Source organism: Centruroides sculpturatus, unplaced genomic scaffold (genome assembly GCF_000671375.1).
Source record: "Centruroides sculpturatus isolate CEXI.00-Female unplaced genomic scaffold, Cexi_2.0 scaffold149, whole genome shotgun sequence".
NCBI lineage: Eukaryota > Metazoa > Arthropoda > Arachnida > Scorpiones > Buthidae > Centruroides > Centruroides sculpturatus.
The window spans coordinates 830,589-845,270 of record NW_019384406.1 but is presented as its reverse complement, the minus strand read 5'-3'; the positions used below and the strand labels follow the sequence as shown (position 1 = coordinate 845,270).

Genomic DNA, 14,682 nt, shown 5'->3' with positions numbered 1-14,682 from the left:
ATTTCTCTAGTGAATCAAGTAATTCTTTTAAAATATTAACAACTTTGTTTATTAAATTGAATTATTGAGCTATGATATTAATTAATTTATAATATAAACGTTATTCTAATTCATTCAGGATAAACGTTTTATAGAGAAATTCTTCAGTTGCAAACTATTGAGTTTCATATTAGTATTATTGAAATTACTGTTTTATATTTTAATTATAATTAAGAAATTTAATTGATAAAGGGTCCTCTTCTGTTTCTTCTTGTTTATATACAAGATTAAGTAATGAGTGTGTATTTTTATTAAATCTAAAAGTATATAATTATATAAAAATAAACAAGAATCTAATTCATAAAACAACAGAATAATTACTTATGAGAAAAGTCATATTATAACAATTTAAAACTTTATTTATTTAGTTTTAACTAATGAAAATAATTAATAAAGTTTGATAAGAGGTCTACAAATATGTAATATAATAAAGTTTGCGATAAGCTTCAAGATAAAAGCTTCATATTCGTTTCAACTACTCTTTATAAAACGATAATATTGAAGTAGCAATTGAGAAGATTACGATACTAAAATTGGTAATTGAAATTACTATCTTCACGTTTATTACAGATGTCCCTTGGAATAGAGTGTTGATTTTTAGAAAATAATAAATTGTAGAGAAGCTCAAACTAATAACTATCCCTTTGTAATACCCGATATTAGCTTTTAATAACGAAAATAGTATGGATCAGGGATTTAATTTATTATGAAATACTTGCTTTACGTTATGGTATAGATATTATGAAAGTGCAAATACCATAACCATGGACGTACATAGAAAATTTTTTGGTCGACATAGCTTGGAGACAAATAATTACATTTAATTAATTATCATTTGTGGAATTTTTACTCGATCCCAGGAAGGAACAAGTGCCCAGTTTTTTTCCTCTCTGCAGAGTCCTCAGTTTTTTCCTCATGAGTCCTCCAGTCCTCAATTTTTTCCTCATGAGTCCATAATAATGCGAAACACTATGAAAGTTTAATCCGTAAAATCTTTTTAAAGTCACACATAAGAAATTTCTAATTTTATTAAACAACTCTTACATAACTGTATGCAAAATTTAAAATATTGATGATTTACAGTCAAAGAGCTTTGCAACCATCATTTAGTTAAAACTTTAATTTTAACATTAGTTTAAAGCAAAATCTCTTCTGTTTGTTTTAAATGAAAATTAAAGTAATTTTTCTTGTGGCATTCACATATTTTTAATTCATTATCGAGAGGTTCCTATTATCTCAATGATGATTAGCCTATTCAGCATTTTAGTAATATCATCCTGAAAATGAGAATTTACGATTTATTTTTCCATGTACAAAAGCTTGAAATGTCCAATTGTTGTATAATATTTGAACTGGCAGGTATATATTATTTTATTTTATTTTTTCTTTGGTGTAATATCTTGTATAGCAGCTCCAGTTCATTATTGTTGAATTCCCTAGGATTCAACATATAATACACTTTAAAATCAAACGTCTGATAAAAATTTATTTTTGGATGACATTTTGAAATGTTCTGACGTTAGTTTATCTTGTATTGTTGATACACATCTTGATATGGAAACTACAATTTTTCTTGTTTTTTAATATATATATTAAACTTTTTCTCTGTACGAAATATCTATAAATAATAGAGATAATTGCAATTATTATTTTGATATTAATAATTAAATATGATAAATTATATTGACTACGATACACAGATTGATTCAAACGTCTATACACAAGATATGAACACTCACACACATCACAAATATTACATCAAACGTGTTAACATCATTTATACCTGCATTCAATGTCATCCATATAGATCATATTCTATGACTTATGTGAGTGAATAAAGCGAATTCTTTGCCTATGTATTGATACTTTTCAATTGCCCAATAGAATGGATCATTAACTCCGGTATTCTATGGTCAGTAAGTACATAGTAGGACTATAGAGACGTGATAATAAGCCATTTGATAGTTACATAATATATTTATTGAAGAGAAATTTTAAATTAGAGTTAACAAAATTTTTCCATTATGTCTCAACGCGATAAGAAAATATTTCACTCATAAAATTTCTTTAAGCGCCTTCCAAGTGCGTTTAAAGTTTTGAAATTCGAAATAATAAGATACATCTGAATGATTTTATGTTATTTCATTTATTTCGCAAACACATAATCATTAGAAAGCGTTTCTTTATTGCTTATTTAAAAATCTTGAACAAAGTTTAAATTGACAGGAAAAACTCCTTCAACAGAAAATACAAGAATGAATTTGCAGAAAAGTAAAATTACTCCTTTAAATACAAATTTAAAAAAGTGCTGTAGCTAGTTTGAAAATATAAAAAGATTTCAAATTTAAATAACAATAGTTAGAAAGTGTTAAAGAAAGTCAGAAATTGGATTGTACAGATTTTGTATAACAAAAAAATGAAAAGTGAAACGGGCCACACACGATTTAACTCAATTTTTCTGCATACCATCTTGAGGGATTTAAAACGATTCGAATTTAAATCATGTATAGGCCTTATTTTAAAAATTTAAATCAACATAAAGTGTATAAAAGTAAAAGCTAAAATGTAAATTAAAGCTTCTTATATTATTATAAATAAATATTTTATATGTTAATCACATTATTATGACATTTATTTCTTTACTTATTGTTGGAAGGTAGAAGAAAAATAACAGTTCGAAATTTTTCAGTACAAAGACGACAGAAATGATAAGAAAATGCTTTCTTACAAACGTGGGGTGCTAAAAGTGACAATAGAAGGAGCGTAGTTTATCTTCTTTTCAGTTCCATTAGTTTCGACACGACAACGAAACAGGTTGACATGAAGTTGCTGGTTCTACTTGAATATAAACGATGTTAGAGAACACTTTACCATGTTACTATTTATTACTTTAAGATACGCCTTCCTTACGTTTACAATAAATAAATAAATAAATAAGCAAAAAAGTCAGTTTACAATCGTGTTTACAAGGGGAATATATTAATAATTCACTATATTTGCTTTTTAAAGCACTCGTAAAGTTTAGAGGTTTCTCTGTGAGAATTTCTACAAAGTCAACTGTAAATAATTTTTTATGGTTAAAATTCTTTAAGATATTTGAATAATAAAAAAAAATACAACGTGAACGCTTTTATCCTCTTTCACAGGAAATAGTTCAACAAATAAATAAAATATTAATCGCGCAAATAAGCTTATCGCGCTCATTTAGTTTTTAGATTTATTTAAAATTTTCAAACTTTCAGTTTAAAATTTCTCAAGTATTAACATTTATTTTTGAATATATTTAAATATAAAATTTTAAAAATAAGTATGAAAAAGTTAAGAGAAAAGATAAAATATTCACTGACATCTGTACAATTTTTCGTTTTCAAAAAGTAAAAAAAAAAAGAGATTTAAAATGACTTTATACGATATTGCTACATATGTTATAGTTGTCTTCCTTTCAAATGTTATAAATCTGACGATTTGCAACCGATTCGTATTAACTTCTAGACAGATTGAATATATGTTTCTAAAGGAAGAAATACACAGTAACATGTAGATTGAAAATTTCGAATAGCACTTCTGTCAGAATTTAATGCTTTAAGATAAGCATTTTTCCCAGGTTTATATAAAAAAGAATGGAAAAAATATATTCGAATATCCTACTTTTCTATCCGTCTTAACAGGATACTTTATAGGAAAATTTTGAAATATTCGAAAAAATAAAACAATTTTTATGGTCCTCGTTATATTTTATCTGTTTTCCTGACATTGAGTTTCAAGTTTGAATTTTAAAGTACTGTATTATAACATTTCTACTGATTTAAATATCGGCATTAAAATATTGCATAAAATTTAAATGATTTTTATGCCTTATCGTAAAATTTCATCGAAAGATATCAATGCATGCAAAACGATTGGCTAAATATATACTTTGTAACAGCAGACAATAGCCTATAGTTTAACAAAATTCTATTGTTATATTACTATGGGTTTCGCCCACTTGTTCTCAATATAGACTATTCATAACAAAAATTTTGTGATGATTCATCCATTCTTGGTGCCGCTATTCCTAATTTTTTTTTCTCTTTCTTTTGCTACGAAAAAAAGTGTCGAGACAATTTTAAGCAAAGTACTATATATATATTTATATATAGAGTACATTAAATTCAATAGTAGTTTAGGTTCTATGAGATCCTAGGCAAGCTTGAATCTGACAATTTTTAATGTAAAACGATATCACATGATATTTGATCTTGCACAAGATTTAAAATCCCCACCGGTACTGAATTTTAAATTTAATGCGATCTTAAAAATAAAAGAAAATAGTCTAGTCTGTCTCTTTTCGCCTGTGGACAATAAGAGAGACTATTTTCAGACTCCTCGTGGGTTTGGTCAGGCATATAATAGGGCGGCCGGGCAGTGAGGGACGGATCCGACATATTCGAGTCAGACCACTCTCGAAAAATTTTTGGGATTTTTTCGACCCCCTGATTCTATCTCGGATCCTCAGAGCGTAGGCTGACGCCTTAACTGCTCTGCCATCCTGTCGGCCGGATGATTGAGGAGCTTGGTGGAGAAATTGTGTATCCCACAAAAGTACAAAAAACGAGTTATTAACGAATTTGGATTTGTGCATCATCAATCAGTCTCGTAAGAAACTTTCACAATTCAGTTGGATGTCCCACGGGTTGTACGCCCACATTTAATAAATTGTTGCATATTAAAGTGTTAGTGAATTAAAACACAAATCCTACCTTTTCTCGAAAACTTCCTAATTTGTGATAATGTTTTTCCATCCACCCCTGAATTGATACTCTATTGTATAAAGTTTAAGACTATATATATCATCAAGTATATAGTTGAGCGAGTTGAGCGATTTAAAAGCTTGGGCACTTAACGAAAAATTTAAGCATAATTAATTAACGTAAAAAATATAGGCCTATGTAAAATCTCTAGTATGCTTAATATTTTCAGTAATTTAATTTTTTAAGCCTATATTTTTATTAAGGCCTGATTATGTAAGATCTAGGATTCCCTGTATTCTTGATATTGTCAGTGCAGGATCTAATTGGAAAATAGATCCTGCACTGACAATATCAAATATCGTGAATTAAGACCGCCTCTGCTCAGACGGTAATTGGGGCCTGAAATAAAATACATATTAAGGGCCCTATAGCAAATTAAATTATTATATTAAAATAAAGGAAATAAACGAAAAAGACATTGTTAAGTGAAAAAAAATGTCGAAAAAGCATTATTTAACACCCATAAATCCTCCAGGTCAGGGCAATTTGCTTCTTTTGTCCCTTGGGCGTCCCTGATTAAAACCGAATATCGTGAAGTTAGCCTATACAGTATTTGTAAATATTTGAGGCCCTAAAACGGAGGTCCTAATAGAAACTTTAGCGTAGTCAACTGAAACATAGGTCTAGACAATGTTTACAATCCTAAATAGTCGATCCCCTACAACACTGTTGATTATTCCGTTTTATACGAATTCCATGTTGTACGAGTCACTTAGATTTTACAAATACGTGAGCTGTTCACAGCCCGGTACACGTATTTGTAAAATCTAAGTGACTCGTACAACATGGAATTCATATAAAACGGAGTAATCAACAGTGTTATAGGGGGATCGACTGTACTAATTTTAATTAATTACAAATTTCTAAACTATTACGAGTATTTGGTGTTAAAATTAAATTAATTAAAATCGAATTCTGTGCTTTTTACATAAATAATAAATTAACAAGGGTTTCTCATTCATCTTAAATTATTAATAAAAGTGTTTGAGAGCTGTAAAATAATATGAATATTTTATTATTTTTTGACTAAATATTTTTTGGTAAAGTTTTATTAATAATATCTTAAGAAAGTCATGGAAATATCAATTTACTATAAAAAAGACTTTATTATCTTTGAAATCTGATACAAATAATCACTTGTATTATTGCTTAAAATAAAAAAAAATTACTTTAATTAATAGAATAAAGAAATTATCCGAAAGTTCTCTACCAATTATACTGTTAATCCAAGCCGTGTCCAAGTCTCTAGAGATGTAATAGTGTATCCTAGTGATTAATGTTGTGTTTGCCTTCTTCAAATTTGCATTAACATTTTTCAAAAAATGTTTAAAGTCACGAAAGTACTCTATTAATGAATTTCAAACATAATGAATGAAAAGCTGAACATTCTCTTGATAACGTTCATAAAATTTGGCACGTTTCTGCCGCTTCTTAATTAAAATAATTATTGATTATTACAAGTTACTTATTAAAGGATACGAAATTTTTGCTGGGATCATCGGACATCACTTGCTAAAGATTCGCTACTAAACGATGAATAATCGTCTTTCATACATCGTCGATATTAATATTTTATTAAAAATTCTATGAATAGGTAGTACATCGATAAAGTTATTAAGTAAATATTAAAATTAATACCCAAATCAATAAAATATATTGATGATAAAGATCATTTTGTAAAGTTTAACAAATAAATTAAAGTCAAATTCGATTTAGTGCCACAGTTTTTTTGCTTGAGATTGACACTAAATCGAGTATGGCGCTGTATTGGAGTAACTCAAACAATAAGAATTATATAATGAGGTTGATATACTTGTTAATTTTAGAAAGTCGCGTGATTTAGTGATAATGCCGTTTGCAATTAAAATCGTAAATTTAGTAATTTACAAGCATTCAAGGGGTTCTCTATTTAATATTTATGAGACAGATTCAAGTATTTATGGATGCTTTACAGAGGTGGCGTTACGTAGGAAGGTGCTATTTCAAAATTTGACTGCATTAGAAATGGAAACAAATACGAAATTTATAGTCTTCAGTAGCGCGTTATCCTATGGGCAAAAAGGGCAATTGCTCGTGGCCTCCATTAATATAGAACCAAACTAATCTTTTATAACAATACATTTCCTCCCGAAAAATTCTCCCGAAGAAAAATGTATGAAGTCAACATTGTATTGTACAATAAATGGAGTCCCTAATTCAAATTTACTTGGACACCATGAAACTACAACGCGCCACTGATAGTCTTACATGCCCTTTATAGCTATTGGAACCCAATTAAAATAACAAACTCGATATCTTTTCTTACTGCATGCTCTTGCCATCTTACGTACAGTAAGTTAGAATTGCTTTATTGTCTTCCTAGTGTTGGCTTCTTCCAAAATTTCTCTAAAATTGTAAAAATTTAGGACAAAATATTACAAATGAAGACAGACAAAATCAATAGTCTTTACATACTTTTTATATATAAGTTTATGTATCTACGAAGGGCGAAGATTAATTTGTAATATTTCAATAAATATTTTATGTAAATTTTTAAATTATTCAAATAAATATTACATAAAGACGTGATTAATAGCAACCTTTGTGATTGACAGATGATCAACACGTTTGATAATCACTCATCTAGGCCTAAATGATATCCTCTAGTATATTATTTATTTCAAAACAAACACTCAGTTATCAGAGACTATTCAATAACTTCATAAATCAAAGGAGATGGAATTTTTACGGTTATTGATAATCAGACGGTTATCAATAATCAGTGACTTGTCACGAAATGATTATAAAGTGATCATTAACATGAAATCCGAATAAGTGAATGAAGTTATTGTTAACAATACACCTCATACCATAATTCGCTAGAGATTCATTTGTTGTCATCATTTTGATTGATGGAGTATCATAATTCTAGTTTAGAAGTATTTTATTTTCTAAAAATAGAAATAATATACTTCGAAAACCGTCCAGTTAAGTCATTTGATGGAAATTTATTGATATTCATTTTATATTGTAAGTATATTATACCCGAAATTTTATCTTAATACTTCTATAAGAAACTTCTTAATAAATATTTTATTAGTAATATTTATTGAAGAATTAATTTGATTTCTTGAAATTTTTAAAATTTTATATTAAAAAACTTAATACATTTTAATTTAAAGATCTATTAAGACTTAAAACTTACACATATTAATAAAATATTATATAAAATAAAAATTTTGTTTGCAATTTTGAAGTAAATTTACTTATTTTACTCTAAAATATTTAATTACTTCTAAATTATTTTATTAAATTTTATTGCCATTATAAAAGATAATATTTTATAAGTTAGAAAATAATGATGTAACATCATTTGGGTTATTTTTTTTAATCAAAAAATCTAATAATTGATTAAAGTCAATCAAACCTCGATATAGTGACCTACAAAATAATGTCAATGGATATTTGTGAACGGATCTTCCCTATAAACGTTAAATAGAAAACCTTTCAGTGTATGTACTAAATTTATTTTTGCATTTCAAACGACATTTAACATCGCCAAATCAAGTGACTCATTATCGTAGATAACTCTTACTTCAGTTTAGCGCCATACTCATTTTAGAGCCAATTTCAGAGCAAATGATGGCATTAAATCGAAGTTTGACGGTATAAATATGATGATAATTAGTTAATTAATCTTGTAAATATCGTAAAATAAAAAAAAATTACTTTAATTAATAGAATAANACATCGCCAAATCAAGTGACTCATTATCGTAGATAACTCTTACTTCAGTTTAGCGCCATACTCATTTTAGAGCCAATTTCAGAGCAAATGATGGCATTAAATCGAAGTTTGACGGTATAAATATGATGATAATTAGTTAATTAATCTTGTAAATATCGACTCATTCAATCACACCCCACAACAAACCATTAAATTAAGAAACCAGTATTATTGCTTAAAATAAAAAAAAATTACTTTAATTAATAGAATAAAGAAATTATCCGAAAGTTCTCTACCAATTATACTGTTAATCCAAGCCGTGTCCAAGTCTCTAGAGATGTAATAGTGTATCCTAGTGATTAATGTTGTGTTTGCCTTCTTCAAATTTGCATTAACATTTTTCAAAAAATGTTTAAAGTCACGAAAGTACTCTATTAATGAATTTCAAACATAATGAATGAAAAGCTGAACATTCTCTTGATAACGTTCATAAAATTTGGCACGTTTCTGCCGCTTCTTAATTAAAATAATTATTGATTATTACAAGTTACTTATTAAAGGATACGAAATTTTTGCTGGGATCATCGGACATCACTTGCTAAAGATTCGCTACTAAACGATGAATAATCGTCTTTCATACATCGTCGATATTAATATTTTATTAAAAATTCTATGAATAGGTAGTACATCGATAAAGTTATTAAGTAAATATTAAAATTAATACCCAAATCAATAAAATATATTGATGATAAAGATCGTTTTGTAAAGTTTAACAAATAAATTAAAGTCAAATTCGATTTAGTGCCACAGTTTTTTTGCTTGAGATTGACACTAAATCGAGTATGGCGCTGTATTGGAGTAACTCAAACAATAAGAATTATATAATGAGGTTGATATACTTGTTAATTTTAGAAAGTCGCGTGATTTAGTGATAATGCCGTTTGCAATTAAAATCGTAAATTTAGTAATTTACAAGCATTCAAGGGGTTCTCTATTTAATATTTATGAGACAGATTCGTTTACAAGTATTTATGGATGCTTTACAGAGGTGGCGTTACGTAGGAAGGTGCTATTTCAAAATTTGACTGCATTAGAAATGGAAACAAATACGAAATTTATAGTCTTCAGTAGCGCGTTATCCTATGGGCAAAAAGGGCAATTGCTCGTGGCCTCCATTAATATAGAACCAAACTAATCTTTTATAACAATACATTTCCTCCCGAAAAATTCTCCCGAAGAAAAATGTATGAAGTCAACATTGTATTGTACAATAAATGGAGTCCCTAATTCAAATTTACTTGGACACCATGAAACTACAACGCGCCACTGATAGTCTTACATGCCCTTTATAGCTATTGGAACCCAATTAAAATAACAAACTCGATATCTTTTCTTACTGCATGCTCTTGCCATCTTACGTACAGTAAGTTAGAATTGCTTTATTGTCTTCCTAGTGTTGGCTTCTTCCAAAATTTCTCTAAAATTGTAAAAATTTAGGACAAAATATTACAAATGAAGACAGACAAAATCAATAGTCTTTACATACTTTTTATATATAAGTTTATGTATCTACGAAGGGCGAAGATTAATTTGTAATATTTCAATAAATATTTTATGTAAATTTTTAAATTATTCAAATAAATATTACATAAAGACGTGATTAATAGCAACCTTTGTGATTGACAGATGATCAACACGTTTGATAATCACTCATCTAGGCCTAAATGATATCCTGTAGTATATTATTTATTTCAAAACAAACACTCAGTTATCAGAGACTATTCAATAACTTCATAAATCAAAGGAGATGGAATTTTTACGGTTATTGATAATCAGACGGTTATCAATAATCAGTGACTTGTCACGAAATGATTATAAAGTGATCATTAACATGAAATCCGAATAAGTGAATGAAGTTATTGTTAACAATACACCTCATACCATAATTCGCTAGAGATTCATTTGTTGTCATCATTTTGATTGATGGAGTATCATAATTCTAGTTTAGAAGTATTTTATTTTCTAAAAATAGAAATAATATACTTCGAAAACCGTCCAGTTAAGTCATTTGATGGAAATTTATTGATATTCATTTTATATTGTAAGTATATTATACCCGAAATTTTATCTTAATACTTCTATAAGAAACTTCTTAATAAATATTTTATTAGTAATATTTATTGAAGAATTAATTTGATTTCTTGAAATTTTTAAAATTTTATATTAAAAAACTTAATACATTTTAATTTAAAGATCTATTAAGACTTAAAACTTACACATATTAATAAAATATTATATAAAATAAAAATTTTGTTTGCAATTTTGAAGTAAATTTACTTATTTTACTCTAAAATATTTAATTACTTCTAAATTATTTTATTAAATTTTATTGCCATTATAAAAGATAATATTTTATAAGTTAGAAAATAATGATGTAACATCATTTGGGTTATTTTTTTTAATCAAAAAATCTAATAATTGATTAAAGTCAATCAAACCTCGATATAGTGACCTACAAAATAATGTCAATGGATATTTGTGAACGGATCTTCCCTATAAACGTTAAATAGAAAACCTTTCAGTGTATGTACTAAATTTATTTTTGCATTTGAAACGACATTTAACATCGCCAAATCAAGTGACTCATTATCGTAGATAACTCTTACTTCAGTTTAGCGCCATACTCATTTTAGAGCCAATTTCAGAGCAAATGATGGCATTAAATCGAAGTTTGACGGTATAAATATGATGATAATTAGTTAATTAATCTTGTAAATATCGACTCATTCAATCACACCCCACAACAAACCATTAAATTAAGAAACCAATTAATTTTTATATTTGATTTTTAATTTCTATTATAAATATCAATAAATGTTATTATTAAATTTTTAAAATATACGTTTTAATAAGAAAACTTTCTAGAAATGTAATGAAACAACAACATTATTTTTTATCATTCGGAAACGAAATCGAAATTGCTGTAGGATATTTTTATATCTGTCTTAAAAATTTTAACTTTCTTTCCAACCCTTAGTAACGATCGAACAAATGATATCCAGTTGAAGAGACTTCTATTCACTTGTAACTAAAATTGTTTTTCAGTTATATTGCTCCACATATTCTTCTGAGAGAAATGCACACTCCAGTAACGTCATTGGCATACCGAGCTTGTGAATTTTCGAATTATGAATATTTCAAGAATTTTATTTATTTTTTATTTTTTTATAATAAAAAAAAAGAAATTATTTCGTCAGAAAATTGTTTTCAAATATTTCTACTGTTTTTGTCAACTTTAATTATTTTAATATTTTATTTGCAAGAATAAAATCCTAATTTTATCATTAAACTAAGAAAATGTAATTAAAACGTTTGGTTTTTTTTTCGTTATTTTCATTTGTATCAATTTGTTTTAAAAATTCAAGCAGAGAAATAAATGAAAACTCGACAGAATTCTATAATTTAACATCTTTAACTTGAGTCGCTTATTAAAACTTTTCATGTTATAAATAAAATATATGATGAAAAAGACTTTTAAACTAAGATTTCGACTTTTTAACACGTTAATTAAAATTAATTTAAATTTAAAAGTAGTATAAAATTTACTCGAGAAGTAATTTTATGAATGGGCTAAATTTATTATTTATATTTTAATTATTTCAAATTTAAATTATATTTATTTTAAAATGTGCTTTAAGTTATCTTACACAGCCAAACTTCGATTTAATACCACCGTTTATTTGCCTCTGAAATTGGCACTAAATCCAGTGTGGCGCTAAACTGAAATATTTAGAATTGTATATATCGATCTCATAACTATATAAAAGTTTGAAAGTTACATAGTTTACTCATAACAAAGTCGTTTGCAATGTAAAATCGTACATTTAATAATTCACAGATATTGAAGGATTCTTTGATTAATATTTATGGAAAAGGTCGGTTCACAAGTACTCACTGGTGCTTGACAAGAATAACGCTACTTATACAGTCAAAACCTCACTATATTGCCCTCTTAAGGTTTGACTGTATTACAAATATACAACCAAACTTCGATATAACGTCTCTCTTAAAGAGCAAACGAATAGTTAAAGATCTTCCTCGTAAATCGTTCAATACTGCAAATTTCAATTTTGCTGTAACCAAATCATCCTCAAATTCAAAGTGATTGTAGAAACCTAAATTCAAACATGATTATAGACTTGTTAACCTGTCCAAAACGAAACCTTAATAAAACAGAAACATGCTAAACGGGATAAATTCTTATGAACACAGAGATTTTCTGTGTCAAATAGAAACTGTTCAAAACAGAAACCTGCCAAACTGAAAAAATATTTGGTATCATAAGCGTCCGGTTTACAAAGATTTTACTGTATATATTATTCTTATTGTTTCAGATACTTTAGTTTAGCGTCATACTCGATTTAGTGCCAATTTTAGAAGCGAATAAATGAGGATGATAAATTGCGAAGGGCGAAGATTAATTTGTAATATTTCAATAAATATTTTATGTAAATTTTTAAATTATTCAAATAAATATTACATAAAGACGTGATTAATAGCAACCTTTGTGATTGACAGATGATCAACACGTTTGATAATCACTCATCTAGGCCTAAATGATATCCTCTAGTATATTATTTATTTCAAAACAAACACTCAGTTATCAGAGACTATTCAATAACTTCATAAATCAAAGGAGATGGAATTTTTACGGTTATTGATAATCAGACGGTTATCAATAATCAGTGACTTGTCACGAAATGATTATAAAGTGATCATTAACATGAAATCCGAATAAGTGAATGAAGTTATTGTTAACAATACACCTCATACCATAATTCGCTAGAGATTCATTTGTTGTCATCATTTTGATTGATGGAGTATCATAATTCTAGTTTAGAAGTATTTTATTTTCTAAAAATAGAAATAATATACTTCGAAAACCGTCCAGTTAAGTCATTTNTATTTTTGTATTATAATTACAAATAATATCTTTACGTACCGTACAGTACAGTACATATATTCACTTATACAGTATTATAGTATTAAAATACTATCAATATATTGCATTTCCTATGGCCGTCTGCGTGGCTTGTTTTTGACATCTATTTTTATAATCGAAAGGTCATTATTGCTATTTGGATCGCATCGTTTGTTGCTGCTATACCAATCATATTTACTCAAGTATTATTAATTAAAATTCTAAAAATATAAAAATATATTCTAGATATTATGCCATAATTCATCCTGTAAAATCAAGATACCTTTGTACCGTAAGTCAAGCAAGAAGGGTCATTATTGCTATTTGGATCGCATCGTTTGTTGCTGCTATACCAATCATATTTACTCAAGTATAAATATTTATAATTTCGAAATTTCAATATTACATTTTTAAATTTACATAAATAAATTTCTATTTTGCAGATTCACATGAGAGTTGGTGAAAGACAGATCGCGTATTGGTGCGTGAGAAATTGGGATCAACGTGGTCTGTGGCAGATTTATGAGCTTTACATGTTGCTCTTAATACTTATAGCACCGTCAATCATTATGGGCTATGCATATATCCGCATTTGTCATCAGTTATGGATTGTTGTTAAGGAAAGAGCCAGTATGACCTCAGGAGAAATGTAAATGATTTTTGTATCAGCTTTCTCTTCACTTAAAATTGATCTTTAAACCTTTTTTTAGCCCGTGCGAAAATTGATTTCTCTGCTTCTAGATATAAAACAACATATTTAATATAACAAAAGCTGAAATTTTAAAGTAGTAAACGTGAATTTATAATAAAATTTCTTTTTAAAATTTTAATCATGAAGTAAAAAGATGTTCCAGTTCTCGTACATTTTTAATAATATCTCTTTAATACCCTAATATAAGGAGATATGAAATAATAAAAAGGTTGAAAATGAGTCAGAATAACTAATAGTAAGTGCTGTTCCAATAAGTAGTTCGCGTACTGTTTTTAATAATATTTCTTCAATATTCTAAAATAAAAGAGATATTAAATAAAAATCAGGTTGAAAAATGAGTCAGAATCGTGAAAATAATAATTATATTTAAATATCAAAAATTTAAATAGTGTATTTCGATTTTATTACTCGATTATTTTATTCGAAAACTTTCTGAACAATTTTATAACAAAGCT

The 14,682-nt window shown here is 27.3% G+C and overlaps 1 protein-coding gene across 1 annotated transcript in view; it reads left to right on the top strand.

Moving 5' to 3' along the window:
• LOC111618884 (trissin receptor-like) overlaps positions 1-14,682 on the top strand; it is an 85,219-nt gene that overhangs the window by 66,386 nt on the left and 4,151 nt on the right. Inside the window, exons 4-5 of the mRNA XM_023360508.1 lie at positions 13,762-13,885; positions 13,959-14,164. Of these exons, the coding sequence (XP_023216276.1) occupies positions 13,762-13,885; positions 13,959-14,164 (330 nt within the window). The remainder of the gene's footprint in view (positions 1-13,761; positions 13,886-13,958; positions 14,165-14,682) is intronic.